At 43.0% G+C, this 21,074-nt stretch overlaps 1 protein-coding gene across 1 annotated transcript; it reads right to left on the bottom strand.

Moving 5' to 3' along the window:
* Window positions 1–216: 216 nt before the first annotated feature.
* On the bottom strand, window positions 217–19,763 carry dpysl3 (dihydropyrimidinase like 3). The gene is made up of 13 exons (XM_019873212.1): window positions 19,442–19,763; window positions 11,701–11,789; window positions 10,885–11,069; window positions 9,107–9,165; window positions 8,759–8,839; window positions 8,248–8,316; window positions 7,702–7,822; window positions 7,485–7,641; window positions 5,962–6,103; window positions 5,077–5,247; window positions 3,661–3,840; window positions 3,340–3,493; window positions 217–2,102 (listed from the first exon to the last, which is right to left on the bottom strand). Exons 1-13 carry the CDS (start codon window positions 19,727–19,729, stop codon window positions 2,008–2,010), a joined length of 1,791 nt encoding a protein of 596 aa, XP_019728771.1. The 5' UTR covers window positions 19,730–19,763; the 3' UTR covers window positions 217–2,007.
* Window positions 19,764–21,074: the final 1,311 nt, after the last annotated feature.

The raw sequence follows: 21,074 nt of genomic DNA, 5'->3' as shown, positions 1-21,074 counted from the left end.
TCTTTATTGTTGCTCGAAAAGCTTTGAGTGTTTTGCTTAGTCATCCATGGCCATTAAATGCCTCACTGATGTTTCACTGTTTTTTTTAACACGATTATAAGCAGAGAGGCCACCCAAAGTTGGAGTTTAATATGCTTTGTTGGACCTTGACAGATGCTATCAAGTCTCGTTAGTGGAAAAGTGAAAAAACAAACAAAGAAAAACAAAACACTTGAGTCATTTGTAACTCTTATTTTTATTCCAGAATCAAGTCAGACCATCACAACACGTCTTGTTTGTTTCAACTCTGCCATTTTCGGGGGTTGATACAACAGTAGAAAAGAAAAAGATAAAAACAAACTAATATAAATACAAAAACACACAACTTGATTTCTATCAAGATGTTTTAGGGCCACACTGAAAAGAAAATGTTTGTTACGGGAAAAAAAAATGCAAACCTATCCAAAGACCTGTTTTTAGTCGAAAGTGTGTTTGATTAATTTCTGAAACACACTAGAGTGGAACACAACTTTTGGGATGTGACTAAATGCACCGCAGACACACAATGTGGTGTGTGATTTTCCTCTCATGAAAATTTGTTCTCATAAAATGAAAAATGATATATTTGTTTTAATTAGGACTTGCCCAGAAGACTTTTTTTTCTTGTAACAATATGTCAACGTTCTTGTAACATTACAAATTTTTCACGCAAAAATTTGAATACAAATACAGGTTTGTTCTCATAATACATATTCCGGGTTTTTTTTTTTTCATTCTAAAAGTTTCTTTTATTCATGTAACGTTTTGACGTTTTGGAGTTTTAAAGATACAACTTGTTTCTTGGAGCAACTTGATTTGTGTAACTTTGTGTAGCTATTTTCATGCACATTGACTTTAAAAAATGGTCATAGAATTACAACTTTATTGTTTTTCCATTTCTACTTTTTGTTTCCTTTGCAGAGTGGCCCGAATGTACTCTGTTGTAGATTCCTGCCTAGAGTCAGTCAAATAAAACAGCATCTTCTTCCTCTTCTTTCCTTCCTCCCTCTGCAGCTTTTGACTTTCAATCTTCGGTGGAATATTAGGAGGCTAATGTTTATGTGGTTGCATGAGAATGATCCATTGGGAAGTTGATGTCGGTAAGGAAAGTAGAGCCAGAGAGTTGACAGGGTTTCTTCTTTTGTACTATACGGGGTCACATATACACATCTTACAATTGTTTTCGTATGTCATTTTCAAGGTGACCTCCGGTAAAACATTAACAAGTGCGAAGAAATGTTTTTTTTTTTTTTTTTAACAATACCATGGTGTTCCTTTTGCTACGTTTGACAAATTCTCATCGTTTTAGTACATCACATGGACGGGGGGTTCGCCATGGAGATGAATTGAAAAGAATCATGGATCACGTCACCAGAATTTATGCGGCCCATGCAGTTCCATGTCCTTCACTTTGAAATCTCCTCTCGGATTAACAAGTACCTTTATTAATCATTTGCCCCCCCCCCAAAAAAAACAAGCTACACAACATCATTCACAAAGCCACATGACGTCGAGTGTATTTACAATGGATACATGGAAAGCCAATTAGGATGAACGTGTATGTCATTTTAAACCAGGTAGTTTACTTTTATTTTTAACAGATGAATTAGTTCACCAACTACCAAGAGCACCAGTACAGAATCTCGAGCATATTTAACTGTTGAGAAGAAAGGCTGAGACTGGTTGTGCTTTGGTTGTTTTATCATTTCAAAATAAAATCAAATCAAATGAAAAACGACCCATTGAAATGCTTTGTCGTTGCCCAAATTCCCAATTTCGTTTCCATTTGAGCAACCAAAGTCTAGCATAGCGGCAGGTAAGGCATGTACAGTATAGTCAGCGTTTTTTTTTTAGTTTTTAATGACTCAAGGTCGTTCGAGTCAGCTCTACCCACGCTCACACACATGAACACACACTCTGGCTCTGGAGGCACACATGAAGTCCTCCTTGGACGGACGGGCGAGGGAGGGAGGTGGGGGGACGGGGGGTTTAACTGAGGGAGGTGATGTTGGAACGGCCACCAGGGGGCACCATTACACGACGACCGGCAGGCCTGATGGGGGCGTCATCAGGAGTGGGGGGGCCTGGATGCACAGAGAGGAAGTCCGAGTGAGGAGGTTTCTCTTCAAATAAGTCACTGGACACTATACTGTACAGAAATTGTCTCAAAACATGTTGATGATGATTGACATTATCGTGGAGGCATTCACGTAGCAATTTGTGTCAGATTGTATTTTTGTAGTGGTGTGTGCAACTGTGTAAACGAAGAACACACCCAGTCTGGTGAATAAGGCCTGCGTGCAGCCCGCCGTGAAATTCCTTCCCTAAGGAGATCACCTTTTTATTTATTTTACCCTGTGATGCTCAATTATGCTTGTTAAGACAGGTAGCACCACCAGAGACTGAGCCCCAGTCTGCGTGATTCTACTCTACGTTGAGTATATAAAAGATTAGGTACACATGCACAATGAAATTTAGCTCAAAGAGCTGTAGGGAAAAAAAAATGTCATTACAAGGGAAAAAAAATACTCCAGCGCACTCATGGGTGCACTTGGAACATGATGGTAAAGAATAATTTAGACTCGGCTTCGGCTTTCATGAGTACAGAAGCTTGAAGCTGTCGGTGTGGAGCAAAAATATTTCGACTGGTAAATACATTCAAACGTACTTCAGATGATGTATTTAAATATGTAGTCGCGAGTACATTCGAACAGAGTCGCGAATACCTTTGAACATGCTTGTCGGCTAGCTAAATGCTACAACCGTAGCATTTTCCCATCAAGCTACGAGGTATTGATTTGCATTACATTATACCAGTACGTTCACAAATTAAATGAGTAAATATCGTTCATTGGTAATTTTATGTTTTTTTTTTTTTATGTGTGCAGTGCATCATTTACGTCGAGCATTTTTTTCCCATAATGCCACGGGCTATTGAATTCCGGATGTGCATGCCTCGTTGTTGTCAAAGGCATTGTAGGAAAAAAAAAAGCCCCAAACATATCTCAATTAAACCAATACCAATGCATCCGAAAATTAAATAAGCAAACATTGTTGATTCAGAATTTTATGGTTTGATTATGGCTGCAGTGTTGAGTTACGTTCTGCAATTTTTTTCTATAAGGCATGCGCTTGTCGATGCCCCATGGCATTATGGGGAAAATTTTACATTTGTAGTATTTAGCCTACAAGTACGTTTGAACGTATTTGTCCGGTCAAAATATTTTTACTCCGCACTGGCAGCTCCACGCTTCCGTAAATGAGGGGTGGATATGAAGACGGAACTGAGGGCGTTATGCTCACCGCATGGCGCAGGGTTACCTGCTAGACTAAATCCAGACTGGTGCAGGTTCCTGACGGGCTGCTTGGTGGGCGACGTGCGCGCCGAGGCGGACGGGGTGCCGCCGCGCGACATGGAGAATTCCGACACGGGGCCGTCGTACATTCCCCGGGGCACTGCCCTCAGGACGGCCAGCTGCACACAACCAGATACAAAGTTGAGATAGGACCAATAATGAAAGATAACAAGAGGCAGAACAGCTTTGCACGGTATATTTAGCTGGACACTTTTAGTGCAAATAAAATTGAGTTGATGGGAATGGAACTGGAAATGATTGTCCAAACTTCAGCACATTTTTGTACCTGCTTCCTGGCTTTGACACGCTTGTAGGCGTAGTCGGGGAACGGCGTGCAGGGGATGAAGCGGCCGATGCCAGAGGTCACGTGCAAGTTTCCGTCCTCCAGGATGATCTTCCCCTGACAGATGACCACCTGAGGAGCGCCACGCAGCTCCATGCCCTCGAAGATGTTGTATTCGGCGGCCTGGAATGAAGAGAAGACGGATAAAATAACAACACGGATTAAACTGAATTGGGATTTTCCCACTTTCAATACTGGACTCGTTTTCATGTTTCGAGTCGGTGATGTAGTCGACTCCCTCATTCCACTGGTGCTCCTTCCTAACCTCCAAATTGACGCCAGAACAGAGCAGAACTCCCAGTGGCTGAATGCCAAAGGTGATGTCATGACAAATGTGTATGTGTGTGTGTGTGTGTGTGTGTGTGTGTGTGTGTGTGTGTGTGTGTGTGTGTGTGTGTGTGTGTGTGTGTGTGTGTGCGTGTGTGCATGCGTGTGAGTGCGCAGACGCATATGCGACATTAACATGATGATAAACATGGCCGCTCCTGCTTGGCAAGACGTCAAAATATCCATTAGGTTCGATTTATCGTGGCTGGGAACCGCTCTGAATTCCCTTTTTGTGTTTGTGAGCACGGTCAGGCTGTGGGAAATCAACATGTGACATCATTACATAAGAACCCGAAGAGGATGTCATCCACATTAGGAGATTTGCAGATTATTTGCGATGCCAAAGAGTGATCTGTTTGAGTCCCCGTCTGCTGACTGAAACTCGAGTCTTTTGTTTGACCGCTTTGGTATGGTCTAGGAGGGAGAAAATCTGACAATCAGCTCTCATGACGCATTTCAACGGAAACAACAACCGCAATATTTTGTTAAGTGACAGCGACAATCAAGACCCTGTTGAGGTTTTTTTTTTAACGCATTGGATATCATTTACCGGAATTTCCCATGTGAACAATCTACTGGCACATCTACTGGCTTCTCCATCCACGTTTTCTCAAGTTCTATCTGGAAGTCCAAAGGATCTCGGCCTGGTTATCCTCAGCCACATTTGTTGATCGTGTGCAAACACTTACAGCGCTTATTGTGGAAAACAATACAAGCAGTGTCGTGTAATTGATGCTTGGAAACGCCACTTCGTGGTTGTTATCGTTACCTAAATGTTTTTCTTTTGATTCCGTGAATATGGATGTACTTTGTGAGTCAGACGAAGATCCTCTGAGACCTCATTTCCGTTCCGAGGAACACAGAGCTCCCTGGACACTGGTCAAAAATGTGTTTTCTCGCCTTGCTACTCACAAGAACACATGTTGTCTCTTTATTGTACTTCCATGTTGAATTGCTTACCCTTCCGTACATCTACTTCATTTAGTTTTACGCAGTGGAGAGGTTCAAAATGATTGGCGGTTCCCTACGCACCGAATTGTGTTTCTTGGCCGTGATGGTTCGGATGGCGTCGGTGTCCCAGATGACCAGGTCGGCATCGGAGCCCACGGCGATCCGACCCTTGCGTGGGTATAGGTTGAGGATCTTGGCCGCGTTGGTGCTGGTAACCGCCACAAACATGTTCTCGTCCATCTTGCCTGTGGTCTAAAATACATGTCGGATATTCAAAGATAAAAGATGAATTGATGCATTTCAGAAACGTTTGTTGTATTGCTTGTATTTTTATTTCCTCAAGTAAGGTGAACTAGGGATTTCTGTAATACATTTGATTGCTTTAGTCCAAATGAAATTCTACTCTACCTTGTAGTCTGTGTTTTTGTTGACTTTAATTCGAATTCAATTTCATGTTGCTATGTTTTTCGGTGTCTCTTATTCATGTGTTGTCTACTCATTTGGGTTTTTTTTTTTTCACACCTGGTCTCGTCAGCCCTGTTGCTTGGGTACAATCAGCCCCCAGCTGCCCCGCATGCCTTCTACCAGGTGTGCCTCGTTGTCTCGTCAATTGGGTGAGTATTTAGTTTCCAACTTTCTTCGGTCTGCGTCCGTTTGTTGTTGTCATCTGTTATGTAGCATTTGTTGTCATGTTTTCCTCCGTAGGCTAAAATGTTGGTGTTTCATCTGTGCTGCTTTATTTTTCTTATTTTTGGACTCAATTACTTAATTGCTGATGGTTTTTTTTTTGTTGTTTTGTTCTGTCTTTTGTTTTTTTTTTTTGCATTAAAACTTTTGAGTACACTTGTTTCCTTCACATCTCATGGCCCAAGAACACAAACGTTTGCCCATCCTTAAATGACGGCATCCGTAATAATCCCCGAAAATAGCAGAAGATACAAAAGTAAAAATGCGAGGGTGTCTGACCACAGCTTTGTCCCAAATGAGGGTCATCCTCTCCTCCACCCCGTTGACCCCCTCGGGGATCTGAGTGAAGTCGTCCTTTCCGATGGCCTTCTGAGCCACGCTGAACGTACAGTGAGCGCTGCCGCTCACACTCAGGTCTCCACTGGAGGACACACAAACACACACTGTGACACAACCGCATTTTGTGTCTGCAATACGCAAGTGACATTCCCACCCACCAAAAAAGCAGAGAGCAAAGGCTTTTTTTTTTTAGCTGAAACCATTTCCTGTTTCCACATGACAGGCTAACTCGCTTGCGAGGTGGTCTGTTGTATAACTATCGAAAATAACTCAATCCTAGCATGATGTCAGAAAGCTGGTGGTCTGTTGTATAACTATCGAAAATAACTCAATACTAAAATGATGTCAGAAGGCTAACTCGCGCAAGCAATTGAAGCCCGCACGCGAGCACGTATGACTTATGGCTATTTTGCACTCAAATCAAATTTTCAATGAGGTTTTATTTAAGCATGAAAGCACAACGAGGCCGAGAGGCATTGTTTTCATCCGTGTTTGTTGCACAACCCATTTCCACTCATGCAAATGGCATTCGGTTCCTAATGTTTGAAATCATTCTTCGGAACTTCGAAAGTGTCGTGATGGCCAACAATCAAAATTAACAAATAAAAATCAGATTGTTTGCACTTTTGATGGAGGAATTTATTTTCTCTTTTCATTCTTCGAGTCACGATGAAAGCGTTACCCCTCACGAAAATGTAAATGGTATAGTCCTGTTTGCTTCATCCTGGTTTTATCCCAGTGTCCTTTGCCAAGAAACACAAAGTAACAACTTTTTTTCACTTTTATAAGGGGAATTTGTTCGTTTGTTGAGCAGTTTGAGCAATGGTCATCAACTTTAAAGTCCCTCGCACGACACGAACCAGAAAGTAGCCTCGTCACAAAAAAAAAAAAAAAGAGAACAAGCATTTTTTTTTCAAACATCTGTTTATATTTGCTCTCCCCAAAATGAAATATAGTAGAGCCCCATCTATCTGTCACTGACATCATACGTCATAAACCAGAAAGTCGACTGCTAGCAGACAACTGTCACAAATCTCTTTTGTTCCAGGACTTTGCCGTTATTTCAGTCCCGATAGAAGCATTCCACCCCGCCCCAAATTGCAAATAGCGCAATCCCATTCCGTTAAATATGTCATTTTTCCGAACCTAAATGTAGTCTGTTCACTCAGATGAATGAGCAAACAAACGTACAATTTCACTCACGATGGAAGCCTCTACCGTGGCCTCAGAATTTTTCAAAAATGGTACAGTCCTATCATCGTATGTCATCATTTGTGTCCCATACATTATGATTTGTGATTGAGGTCTGCTTGTTCCACTATAATGTCAGTCATTGTTCAATGTCGGCCGCCTCGTTGTTATCAGAGAGCACGCGCTTGATTGCCTGAACAGGCACGTGCCATCATTTGAAAAATTGTCATTGCACAAATATGTGCAGAAGTGTTTCGAAAGCGAAGTCATACCTGGACAGAAGCGTGTTTAGGTAGTCTGGAGTGGTGGGGTCAGGACTGAGAGGTGGCGATGTTACAAAAGAAGCCGCCTTGGCCCAGTTCTTGCTCCAGTAATGCGTGCCGTCCGTGCCCAGGCTGGCCGTGATTGGCTCACCAAACACGACGTTTCCTAAGCAGGTAAACTCTTGTTTAGAAAACACAAACCAAATCGGTTACGGGGCGGCTTTACCTTTTTTGCGGGCCTGCGAGATGATGTCGGCGGCACTCTTGCTCATGACGCGGGTCACGTAGAGGGGACAGTTGGTTTGGCTGGCGATGGTGATGGCTCGGAAAACGGCCTCCGCCTCCAGCTAACGGAAGTCCCCCGCAAAAAAAAAAAAACAAAAAAAAACAAAAGAAGAAAAACACAGTTGAATATGGTGTTCACGGTTTCTCTCATAAACGCTGGCACAGCAAATATCGTTTGGGGCTGTTTTTAATAAATACTTTCCAACCAAAAGTGGGGGCGTCGAACTTTCATGCCAGAAACGGTAGCGGTTCAGTTCACATTCATTTTCAATCGCATTTGCCCCGACAGACAATCTATCATTCACACTCACATTCACAGCATTTGGAGATTTGAACCTCAAACATCAGAACCGAGATGCAGACGTCCACGATTAACCTTTTCAGGGACAGCGGTTACTCCAGTGGACAGCTTATCATGTTTTCAGGTTGCAAATGCCAACACATGCATTTGTAGTACTGTAATAATCTTTTTTTGATGTGTTCCAACCTCTTCTGGCCGACTCAGCACGTGCCCCTCCGGTCCAGTGATTCCCATCTGCAGCATACGGGCCTGCTCCTGTTGGACCGATACATATTTGTGGGCTGATGTGTGCATCGTTCACTATTTTTTTTTTGTTTAACATTCGTCACTGTCTTAAGTTGAAGAGATGTTTGTCATTTTCAAATCAGAAAAAGCAGATTATTTATAATGTAGTGTTACCACAACTCTAAATGTTGACGCATTGTTTCTGTTTTTTTTTTTTTTTTTTTTTTTTTTTTTTTGAGAGAGACCGCAGCAGTGTGCTTACGAATGATTGACACCTCAAAAGTTACGCCTTGGGTCTCTATTTGGTTGTTTTTCCACAGCTGTGGTGGTTTATCAAATCAAAGCTGATTTTTTTTGTATTTTTTTTTTTAAAGAAAATAGCAGATGATCCGAGTTGGTCACTCTTTTAAAGATAATTAAAGCCACGAGAACATGCTTAGAAGAACACACGTTTACAGTTATTTCCTTATACCTCTGCAATGATCTCTCCATTTTCCGCATGGACCTGAGCAATGCCCCCCCTTTCCGCCAAGAAGGTAAACACCTCATAGAGCTACAGCCACAGGAAAGAAAGACACAAAACAACAAATCACAATCACAAAATGTTGCCTGATCGTAAATCACATTCTGCCTTTGATCCGAGACGGCGGCGATCGCCGAACACGCTGCAATCATTGCGCGTGATGTCCCAAAATATCTCGCGTGCTGTGAGTAATTGTGACTGACAGTTCTCAAGCCAGATGCATGACACTTGTTGGAAACAGGAAACCGACAGTTCGCCTTGACACAGACACACACACACACACACACACACACACACGTACATGAGGGAAGTGCCCACCGGAGGGCTGCTGCCCGCCTCTGGGATCCCATGGTCCACTGTATGGGGGGGCACAGTGGAGGCAGGGGATAGTCACCACAGGGGTGAAACCAAGATTTGTGTAGCTGGCGGCTCATATTTTGCAGGATCAGCTGTCAGTGTGCATTTCGGCCGTGATCTACCCGTGGCGATCAATCATTGCCACATGTCACATTTTGTTTTGTCACAGCGTGAGCGTGTCGTCGTAACACAGTGCCATCGGTGGCTATAGTCTTAGTCCTTATTGTTTCATCACTCAGGGGTAGTGCTGACCAAAAACCCCATTCCAAAAATCTTGACGTTTTCCCGGGGAAGTGAAAGCATTATGTCTGTCACATATGTTCTTATCTTACATGTTTCAGAGCTTCAGTTCAACTTTCTTGTCCATGTAGAATATCTGATTAAGGTACTTGATGGAAAAATACTAAGAGTAATCTTCCAATAATTACCGTATTTTCCGGAGTACAGTCACCACAGGGGTGAAACCAAGATTTGTGTAGCTGGCGGCTCATATTTTGCAGGATCAGCTGTCAGTGTGCGTTTTGGCCGTGATCTACCCGTGGCGATCAATCATTGGCACGTGTCACATTTTGTTTTGTCACAGCGTGAGCGTGTCGTCGTAACACAGTGCCATCAGTGGCTATAGTCTCAGTCCTTATTGTTTCATCACTCAGGGGTTGTGCTGACCAAAAATGTTAACACATTGTACACATCACATGTTATTTTCACAGTAAAGTGCAAGAGGGTGCTCTCGGCCTGTTTTGATACTTTCCACGTTGGCGCTAACTGAGAAAACCAACTGACGATAACTCTGACGTAAGCGACGTAGAAGAGGAAGCGCTGCATCATCTACCACCGGAGTTGGCGGAGTTGTTTAAAAGTGACACCAAGCATGAAGATTTCATTGGATTTCGTGATTTGGAGTGACGCTGATGGTTTGGTAAATTTGTTAGCATGTTCTTTGTGCTATAGTTGTCTAAATAACTCTTAATATGTTACGTGAACATACCAGGCACATTCACAGTTCGTTGTTTAAGCGGTCATGTAACATTAGCATATTGTACACTTATTGAGCCTGTTGTTCTCTAGTTTTATTTTTATTTTAAATTGCCTTTCAAGATGACATGTATGTTTTTGGTGTCGGATTTTATCAAATAAATTTCCCCCAAAAATGCGACTTATACTCCAGTACGACTTTGATATGTTTTTTCCTTCTTAATTATGCATTTTTTTCGCTGGTGCGATTTATAATCCGGAGCGACGTATAATCCGAAAAATACGGTACTCAAAATGTGTATATATATATATATTCACAATGACATCTTCTGTCATGGGGAAAAAGAAAAAGCCTTACCCACCCAGAGAGTGAACGTTTGCACTTACTCTCCGGGCCGTCTGAAATATAATCCGCCACAAATGAATGGGCTGCGTTGAACAGCGGTTAACAGGGGGCATGTCTGTGAGTCGATGCCTCTCTGCCAACTTTCATCGAAGTTCATGGAATGAATACGACGCGACTATCTCATCACAGCTGTTGCTTGTGACGGACACACAGTAGACGTGTTTTTGTAAGCAGACACACACACAGTGAAGAGTTTGTTATCCGACTCCCCCACCCCCACCCCCCCACCACTAATAAACCCTTTGTGTAGACTTGCTTTGGACAGTTGCCCTTAGGACACTCTCTTTGCCGATCTGTACTTTTTAACTCTGAGTATAACCGAGTCTCCCGTTTTTACCGATCATGGTCGTGCCCCCGGCGAGAGCTGCCTTGGACCCCTGAGCAAAGTCGTCCACGGTGGTGGTCCCGCGGTACGGCATCTGGAGGTGGGTGTGAATGTCGATGCCACCGGGGATCACCATTTTGCCGTTGGCTTCGATGGTCTTCACTCCACCGGGCACGATCAGGTTGTCGCCGATCTGCCTGTAGACGATGAGCGGGCGTTAATCGTTGTGAGGAGTGGGAAGTGTTGACCGAGTGTTGACCAGAATCGGTTAGCTGATGTAAAAGCTGGGATATGGAAATGTTAACAAGTTAACGTCATGAAGTGCTAACCAGTTCGGGTTCGGAGGACTTTAGCATCGTGTGTGCTGTGCCTGTGAGAGTTTGCCAGCAGCTCAATAGCCGAGCACTCATTTGGTTGTTTATTATGCAACAGAGGGCTTCCTGTGAAAGCCTCCCTCAGTGGGGGAGTAGGAACAAGGGGTGAAACAAAAGGCCAAAATTACGACCGAATGGGATAAAGGTTGACATGATCAAGAGGACGACTATAGTTGAAAAGATGAAGGCCGAGTTACACATCAAAAGTCTTGAACGGTGAGAATACTGTACGAGTGAATCAACTTTTTCCTTGACTCAAGCCTGAAATATTCTCTTGCGTTCCCCCCACTTTCCAAAGATCTAACACATGGGGCTCTTCACTCCGCCCCCCCACCCCCCTCTTCAACTGAATTCGCCCTGGAATATCTTGGTAAAGGATTTGCACACGCCGTTTAAGAGCTGCAGAGGCTGAGGGATGAAAGTCAAAGGGAAGGATAAAGAGGGCCGGTCTCACTTGATGAGGCCATCCTCCATGTAGATGTCTGCATGGAAGGACTGGTCGTCATTGACAATCCGGCCGCCTTTGATCAGGAGTCGGTCGCTCTGCGGGGAGGGAAAAAAAAAACAATGGAATAAGGAAATGTGCGCTTCATATATCCTGAAGAGATGCAGCGGTAACAGGAATTCAGGTCGCCTATAGTGAGATCACACTGGGGACAAGAAAAAAAGAATATGCCAGCATATAACTTTGCATCACGTCATGTAGCCTGATCTGAGCGTTGCCATGACGCCACACAGTCAGATAAATCAAAGTCTGCTTCTGCCGCCGTGTTGTGGACAGACTCCGGCGTGCAGTTGCCGTGGCAACGGGTTCACCGCAGGGAGGGAGGGCGGCTAGCGAGGGGACTGGCGCTTCCTTTTGTTGGAGAGAACCGATGGCGGTTGTTTCCGAGGGAATGAAATTCGAGGGTCATACGAAACAAGTCAACCACAGCTTTGAAAATGTAATGCGCGCTATTTATTTGAAGCAGCTTTTGCTCGGTGGTGTGATGACAAATGTAAACAATCGTCAATTATGTTTCCGGATATTCTGACCGAGCTGTAAATTTCACACACAGGATTGTGACTTGCTTAATACTGGCTAATGACTGATTGCATCATTGAGCGTGCTTGCGGATTGGGGACTCTTTGATCAAATCAGAGGAGGGTGAAATGAATTACAAATATTGGTTGCATCATGCTTACATGACAGCCAGAACATTTGTCGGGGAAATATCGGAAAAATCGGCTGGGGAATGTCTGAATGTCTTATGTTGTAATTCAGTCGGGCCCCCGGTCGATTGACAGTTGATTCAATTGTTGAAGCGCTGTAGTTCGTCCCTCCCAGGGTAAAAAAAATGTAGACTTTTGTTTGTATTCCAAGAGCTACAATCAATCTGCCTTGTGCGAAAGTGATGGTGAGCGTGAAAGAGAGCTCCGAGAGACTTTGCAGACGACCACACCCTGCAAGCATTACATTATTAGACTGGAGCACTCGGTCATAGCTGGAACGCAACACGCTTACACATCAGTGCTGCCCTAAAACTGTCGCTCATTTCGCACCACACACCATCTCCTCCCTGCGCACTACAACCATCACTCAAGTCTACCACCCTGCACCACATACTGACAATGCATTTATTTTTCAAGATTTGATGTCCCGGAAAGCAAAATTTTTGTGGCTAGGATAACACTGACAAAGTTTGTGGTTTCTTTGAGTCCTTATTCACTGCAAATAGTGAACAAAACCCAATTGACGCTCGCCTAAAAATATTCAGCATTGCCTGTATCGATTGATTAAACCACAGAGCTGCCAAAAATGAAGACCACCCAAAACAGTACTACAATACTGGACTACTTGACATACAAAATGACATTTTTATTCATAATACTACTGAAACATACCAAGCATGAAATACTTTTATGTACAACAGTAACACGTCCCATTATTTAGTTGTTTATTACTTTTGATAGATTTGATTTTAACTTCCCGATCCTTCTTTGCAATTGATTGATAGACGCTCCACCACTGTCAAATGTGAAGCGTTATTGTGATGAAGAGCACCGTGCGCATATTTGCGTCCAGTATCACGTTAATCCTGAAATAGGAAGACATATCTTTGAATAATGCCATGTTTGCAATTGATATAGAAAATTCTTGACCGAGTATCATTAATGAATTTGAGTTCATCGCACGACATTTTAGCATTTGAGGTCATAAACCCTCCGATCAGTTGAGCTTTTTTTTCCTGCATGACTCCATGACCCAAAAAAGTATTTGTCAATAAGTAATAAGATCCAGTCTCAGACTGAATAATCCTCTTTGGATTTTTCAATCGAGGTAAAGCTTTCTTGACTTTTAGACTTATGCTGAGGCAAAATCTTTAAAGGCCATTTGGCAGCCGTATTCATGGAGTTCACATGACAGGATGCTAAATCCAGTTTAAAAGTCGCGGCCCAAAGTGAGTGAAAGACTAATTGCATGTGTGAAGAAAAGAGGGAGTCGAATAGGAACAGCAAACATTCGTCTGACGTGATGTCTTTGATCCTGATCTGCTCCGACCTTCCGGGGTCACGTCCGACTTTGTCACTCCCAGTGACTGCATCCTGTTTTACGAGTGAGGAGAAAAAAAAATCGTAAATCCCAATCCAATGATCTAGACATTGTTGTTATAGCTACAATGAAATACATCACTCACATAGAATGTTAATATGAGCTTTTAGTGCTTCGTTCAAGGTTTGTCGCAGATGCCACTTAAGTAAAAAAACATTTATTTGGCCTGCGTAAATGCTGAATGACGGAAAGTCTATTCACATGTACTCATTTTTTGGAAAGATTTACAGGACATAAATGGTGAAATGTATTCCCATGTTAGGAATGACTGTCCCATGTCCCCTCTCTGTGTTGAGGATTTTTTTTCTTCTTCGTTGCTACAGATTTGATCAGCTGGCAACGAAACCGAAGCATTTCGGGAGGATTAGCACGAACATCACGCAAGGCCATCAGCTGCCTTTTAAGTTGTTTTACATGACAGTGACCAAATATAAACAGGAAGCTGTTTCTTTGGCTTTTTAAAAGCGAATCTCACCTTTCAGAAACGTTGTAGTACGCATGCCAGGTCAGTAGTTCGTGATGTAATTACTTTTGCACCAGCTGTGCACCCTGTCTTTGGCCCAAAGTCAGCTGGGAAAGGCTCCAGCACGCCCACGACCGTAATGGCGATCAGGGTACAGAAAACGGATAAATGTTTGCAGCTCCCCGCAAGACTGTGACAAAAATAGACCCAATTCTGTCCTTCTGGATAATAATTCCAGACAGATAAGTAGAAGTTAAGTACAAAGTGCAGCTTACAAAAAATAACAATTCTTTGGTCGTCAAAAAAAAAAAAAAAAATTCCCAAAAAAATTCTGTCCTTCTGGATAATAATTCCAGACAGATAAGTAGAAGTTAAGTACAAAGTGCAGCTTACAAAAAATAACAATTCTTTGGTCGTCAAAAAAAAAAAAAAAAAAAATTCCCAAAATAGCACACGTCTCTCTCCACAGGAAACTGCCATTTGGTTGCCAGCTACAAAAAAAGAAAAAAACGGATGAGAGGATGCTGTTCTTGTGCTATTTTCCAATATCCCGAGACTGGAGAGAATTTCAGGCCCTTGTTAGTGCTCATAATTGGAAATAATACAGGTCAACTCCCTGGTTGGACAGGATGTTAATAGGAGCCTGCATTATGGTGGGTGGCTTTGTATGGGCTGGGAGGGCAGCTGGGACCCAATGGGAAGTCTGCATCCACGCTTCTGTTTTCCCCTAGTTGCTATGAGAACAAAATATTTACCATAAAGGCTGCATTTTGTTCACAGCCGAGAATTCAGATACATTGGAAGTAATTGCAAGACAGTGAAGTCCGCTAATAGAAATGCAGCAACACTGGGGGGGGGGGGGGGGGGGGGGGGGTGGGGGTGTTTTGGAGGCATCTTGAATGCACACCGGTTGCTATGGTGAGTCACATCTGGGCAGGCCACGCTCTGTTTTGTTTGCACACAATCCCACTTTGTGGCAGCGTGCGTGCTGATGGCATGAGCCGGAGTTCGGGTTTAATTTCCTGGTTGGGATTTTTTTCGGGTGCTTATTCCCAATCGGAGACGGCAGAGCGGGTAGGGTCGGGGTTAGCGCAAAAGGTCGGCGGGCTACCGGTTGACAGAGGAACGCTGAGGGGACTGTGAAGGGAGCACGGGAGGAAGAACCGCACCTAGAAATGTGACAGCCGCTTTGGCACAGGCTAATGTGAGGAAACAGCTGGACTAGAACAGTATAGAATAAGAAGGTGGGGGGGGGGGTTCCATTCCAGTCTCAGAGCAGCAAAACAGATGGCAGCATACATGAATAAGAATGACAAAAAAAGCAAAATTATCTGTGTAAATATAAACAGTGTATGTGGCAACTATTAAAATATCATTCAGTGTTCCTCGCTGCGATAGGAAATGTGTAAGGAATAGACATGAATGTGCCAATGGATGTCACAAGATGTGGACAAAGTATATGTTTCTATTAGACAAGGCTATGGCATAACTAAATGAAGCTCCTCCCCTCAATTCAACATTGTTGTTTTGATGGTGATGGTCCCAAATTGTATTTTTGTATGATATATGGCTATGAGCCCGTTGTCAGTGGACGTGGGTATTTTTCCATGATCAAGGTGAAAAAAATTCACAAAAACAGGCCAGGTAAGGATACACGGAGAAAAAAGAAGGTGTCCTTGCTGGATTTAATGCATGTTCCCCATTAGATTAGAAATAATTTTGAGGCTCAAGCCACCGAATGCAAAAACAAAGCCTTCGCAACACTGCACATCGCCGGAGCAATGAAAACCGGCCAGCATGACATTCTCACATACGCATACACAAAGGAGAGGTCTGAATCTGGAAGACAAACCAGAGGCGCAGCTGTCTGAACTGGCCTCCATTCAACCTCGGCCGTGCATGCTGTGACACAATCGCTCGCCTTCTAGAAATTCACAATTCGAGACACTCCTTCCCCTATGCTGCTTTATCCCACATCATCCCAAAATGGGCGTGTGCCCGCCCCCCCCACCCCACTCTCCTCACCATCCGCCTCCCACCTTCCCTGCCTTTCACTCTCTCCTCTGCACCACACAAGCTTTCACCATCAACGGCCATTCTGGAAATCTTAAAATCCCCATTGGAATTATGTTTGATCATTTGAAAAACCTCTTAAAACGGCAACTGATTAGGATTTGGAGTTGGAAGGTATAATAGGATAACATGACGGGGGTGGGGGTGGGGGGCGATCACACAAAAACGCACCCTCAATAGACCTGTAAAATGCTAAACATACAAAAAAAGGTTCTGCGGGTTACATGAAAACAAATTAATAACGAAATTATATTTCAGAGGGAAAACCAATGAAGTGAATGTTTAGTAATTTCATGGGCGAGTCCCTCAACAAAGACACAGGAGACAGGACACCTTTAAGAAAACGCCTAGTGCATGCATGCCCAGGAAAATGTCCTCACTGCAGCATAAGGGCTGACTGAAATAATCGTGTGCATAAGAATGACATTGTTTAAACAGTAGCGCTGCTGCAAGGTATGGAGATTTACGGCTGCAGCAGCCAACGCTAATGCGGTGATTTATACCAGCCATCAAAGTTCCCACATTCCCTGGAGCGTCGTGAACTACTCACCGTGATCTTCGGGATGTTCTTTTTGCCTTGATAAGACATTCTTCTTTTTTCCTTTTTTTTTTAAACCAATGAACACAACACGGGGTGTAAAAAGAAGATGATTATTCCCTCTTGGACGGATGCTGTTTGTGGAATGTTCCGGGAATGACAGTGAAGCCCGATGCTCGCACTCACACGCTCTCACACACACACACACACACTCGCGCCCAAGCTCGCAAAGTGTTGCAGGAGCGTCAATGGTCCAAATAGCGGACTGAAAACGCCGGCCCCGCCCTCAATTGGAAAGGTGCAGTGGCATAATTTTGCCGCTAGAGGACGCCAGATAACCCTTAAAATCTCAACGCTTGCATTCAGTCGCCACTCAAATTATTGCAAAATTATATTGAAACACAATGACAGTGAGCGGAGAAAAACAATATGTAGCAGTATTATTAGAATATGATATATTATTTGATGTCGTTAACGTTCATTATATAAATATAAATTAAAATTATTACTGTCATTGATATACATATAGCACTTAAAATTTTCATTTTTGAGACTATTTATCATTTCTGTCCAGCCATATTTCTATCTTTCATCGACGTATCTACAGGATTTAACCATCGCTCTTTCCATCCATTCACCTATCCACCTATCATAAATCTCACCATCTATCTGTCCATGTATCATCCATCCATCAAAGACATCTATTAATTATTAAAAAGCTTTACTAATATGAGGAGGTCTACGTTTGCAAAATGGAAGTCATTATCGTTCTTACGAACGTTAATGTACATTCACGATGCAAAAATCAATGTTAAAGCGCTGATACACACAAATGTACATCCTTGTTGATTTAAAAGTTGAGTGACTAATTATTGAGATGGTGAAGACTGTTTTTTCCCTTTCATTGGACATTTCTGGGCATGTAAACTGTTACCTTGGAATCCAAATAAAAATTAGACCTTTAGGGGAGTGTGGATTGTGCCCTGAGGGACCCCTATTTTTGAGAGTGTGCATGAATTCATACATTAAGCAATTACAAATGGATTTTAAATGCTGCAAATTAGTTTAGTCAAAAACTGTAGTACCTATATATTATCTATATATGTACATATATCTCATAATAGATGACAAAATGTGACAAATGCAGTAGAATCATTGTGTTTTACTGATTAATTTTTTTCAACTGTCTTTTTTATGTTTTCAAACAGAGGAGGGGTGAACTGATGGAGCAGCTGTCACAGAGCCTCTCCAGCACATGACACACCCACACATTTTCTCTCAACACGCACTCACGCTCACACAAATACACACTTAATACCCCCTAACGAAGCCATGTGACTCCATTGTTTAGTCCCATGGCAAGAGCACCCTCCGCCTTCACTGCACTGCACGACTCCATCATCAGCACTAATACACACTTAATGGTTAGAACACATGTTCACACCCATGCTCACTTAGTTGCAATGGCCAAGTTCTTCCCCTAGTCATCATCGTAACGAATCCCACAGTCTCCCTTGGCACCGTGGGGGCCAGGTGAGCTGTCGTTTTTTTTCAATTTTCTGTGTTTTGACCAAAGACTTTTTATTAAGTGTTGAAAAAATGTTTCAAAAAGGGACCTAGCCGCAGTTAGCTCTAAGGAGCTGCCATGTCTCCCATGAGGTTTTCTATCACGCCTCCGACTTTGAAAATGGCTTGATCAGAAGCCCTGTCCACTAACATTCAGACGCTCTTAACTTCAGAGTCAGTGACACATCGCTGACATTACAAGGTGGCACTTCACCATCCTCAGCATTTTTTCGTGCTTTTCAATTTTGCAGCTCTGCTTTGTCCTCCCTATGATGTAACATACATTACAGCAGTCAGTAAATGTTAACAATGGCTGACGACTGGCATTTGTCACAGGAGGTGAAAGTGCTGTACTTAGCAACGTTATGTTTTGTGCATCACTGTTAAGTCCACTTTTATCCACCATGAAGCCAACTTGTCCTGTCATTATCTGTCAACACATGCAGACTGTACCTGTCTGCTGCTGAGTCACCACTTAGTTGCAGTATTGCAATTCAGCAAGCAGCCACACGAAGGCGAGTGTTCCCTTCCAGGTTCGGTTTTCACAAACTTTTTCACCTGTAATTTAGAAATGTGATTCCTCCCAAAACCACAACACATTCAAATATAACATGTATTCGCCATACACTGAGTGTAAGGTAATGATAAACAATACAAAAGATGGACTTTATGAACAGGATCTACCACGAGCCACAACATTAAGTACACTTACACAATGGAATGCTAACAATGTTGCACATATCATCCATTGAAGAATGTTCAATTGGGAAAAGTGTGAATGTATAAGAAAGAGTTCTCCTGTGGTCAATCTTAAAAAAATAAAGACTAAAAAGACTATTAATAGAGTACTTAAGAAATAATGCATAAATGTCCAATAGCGATCACCTTGACATATCACCGAATACTGCAAAGCATACAAAGTCAGTGTTGACAAGGTTCTGTCATGAATTCAAGCTGCTCACCTTCTCATCCTGCCAGCTCTGAAGGGATCCAGTCTCTTTGCTGGATCTCATCCCCTCAGAACCAGAGCCGACATCATCCGGACTTGTTGGATATGGGCTGTTGGATGCCCGGAGGCCCCTCTTCTGGCCCACGCTGAGGGCATCGAAGTCTATTGTCTTACTGTCGAAGGCATCACGCACGCTGCAGAACAAGCCACCGTACTTTTGTCGAACCCCCTGTTCTGTGGAAGCGGGTCGGGCCTGATACCCGGTCAGGTCGTCTCTTGCCTTGCCCTTGTGCTCTGCCATGCTGCAAGCCTCCACTGGTGACACATGAGGAGGAGGAGGGTGAAACTGGGGGCAGAGAAAGTGTGTGTGTGTGTGTGTGTGTGTGTGTGTGTGTGTGTGTGTGTGTGTGTGTGTGTGTGTGTGTGTGTGTGTGTGTGTGTGTGTGTGTGTGTGTGTGTGTGTGTGTGTGTGTGTGTGTGTGTGTGTGTGTGTGTGTGTGTGCAGTCAGGAGTAAAGAATATTACAATGCGTTTTCTGTTTGTATGAATCACCAAACCTTTTTAAACACTAGTAAAGCAACTGATGAAGTACCTCATTATTGACAGTGGCCTATTTCAAATTAAGCATATCTTTTGAAATTATATTCATCTATATATATATATATATTTTATATAGATATAGATAGACATATATGTACAACACAGACGGGCAGTTAAATGTGCAGCTGCTTTATTCTTGTTGTATGAGGGAACCTACATGCACACTTGCTCGTCGAAGACAGACTTAATTTGCAGACCGCGCATCCTCTCTAACTTAATTCCAGCGGCATCTGGTAGGCCAATGTGGAAGCCCAATCGGATGCAGCTGCCCAATCTGTTTATGTCCTGTTGCTTAGCAACACACAATTAGCATTAGACAGATCAGATCGATTGTTTTCCTGGAAGTCGCACTCAAAGTTAGCAAATGAACTTACAAGTCAGTGCACTGGGAAAGATGTAAGACGAAAAGGTGGGGTTATCATACACGCAGTCAAAATTAACTCCGGTCGACGTGTGTGTGTGTGTGTGTGTGTGTGTGTGTGTGTGTGTGTGTGTGTGTGTGTGTGTGTGTGTGTGTGTGCGTGTGTGTGCATCGTTGGCCCACTTACCCACTTACGAAAGGTCTCTGTTGCCGTAAGGCCTTTTGGTGGCGGCTCCTTGAGGACCACTGGACGTGGATTCGCAACCCAATCACTCCATTATGCACCATTGCACTTTCAGTACGTGCACTTATCAGCCAGGAGCAAAATGAATCCCTCCGGAGTAATTTATTTATTTTTTTACAAACTAACTGGCCTTTTGCATCCATTTTTAATATCATGATGATAATCATTGTCCCATGCTAGTGCCAGCACTTATGCTTTAAAAGCATCATTGGAACACTTCTGTGTACGGTATTCTGAACAGTTGGGCCTACTATGCTACTGTATCTTAATGTTCGTCATGATGGTAGTGCTTGGAAAGACAAATCTTTTTTTGGAGGGGCTAGTTGTTGTAAAAACTTGAGAATCAGATTTCCTACACACCCCAAAATGTAACAAAATAATACAGTACCAGTCACTTGATGAAGTACATTTAATAAGAAAAAAAATGGTTAGGTATTATGT

Source organism: Hippocampus comes, unplaced genomic scaffold (assembly GCF_001891065.2).
Source record: "Hippocampus comes isolate QL1 unplaced genomic scaffold, H_comes_QL1_v1.1 scaffold59, whole genome shotgun sequence".
Classification (NCBI taxonomy): Eukaryota; Metazoa; Chordata; class Actinopteri; order Syngnathiformes; family Syngnathidae; genus Hippocampus; species Hippocampus comes.
This window is presented reverse-complemented; position numbering and strand designations above follow the sequence as displayed.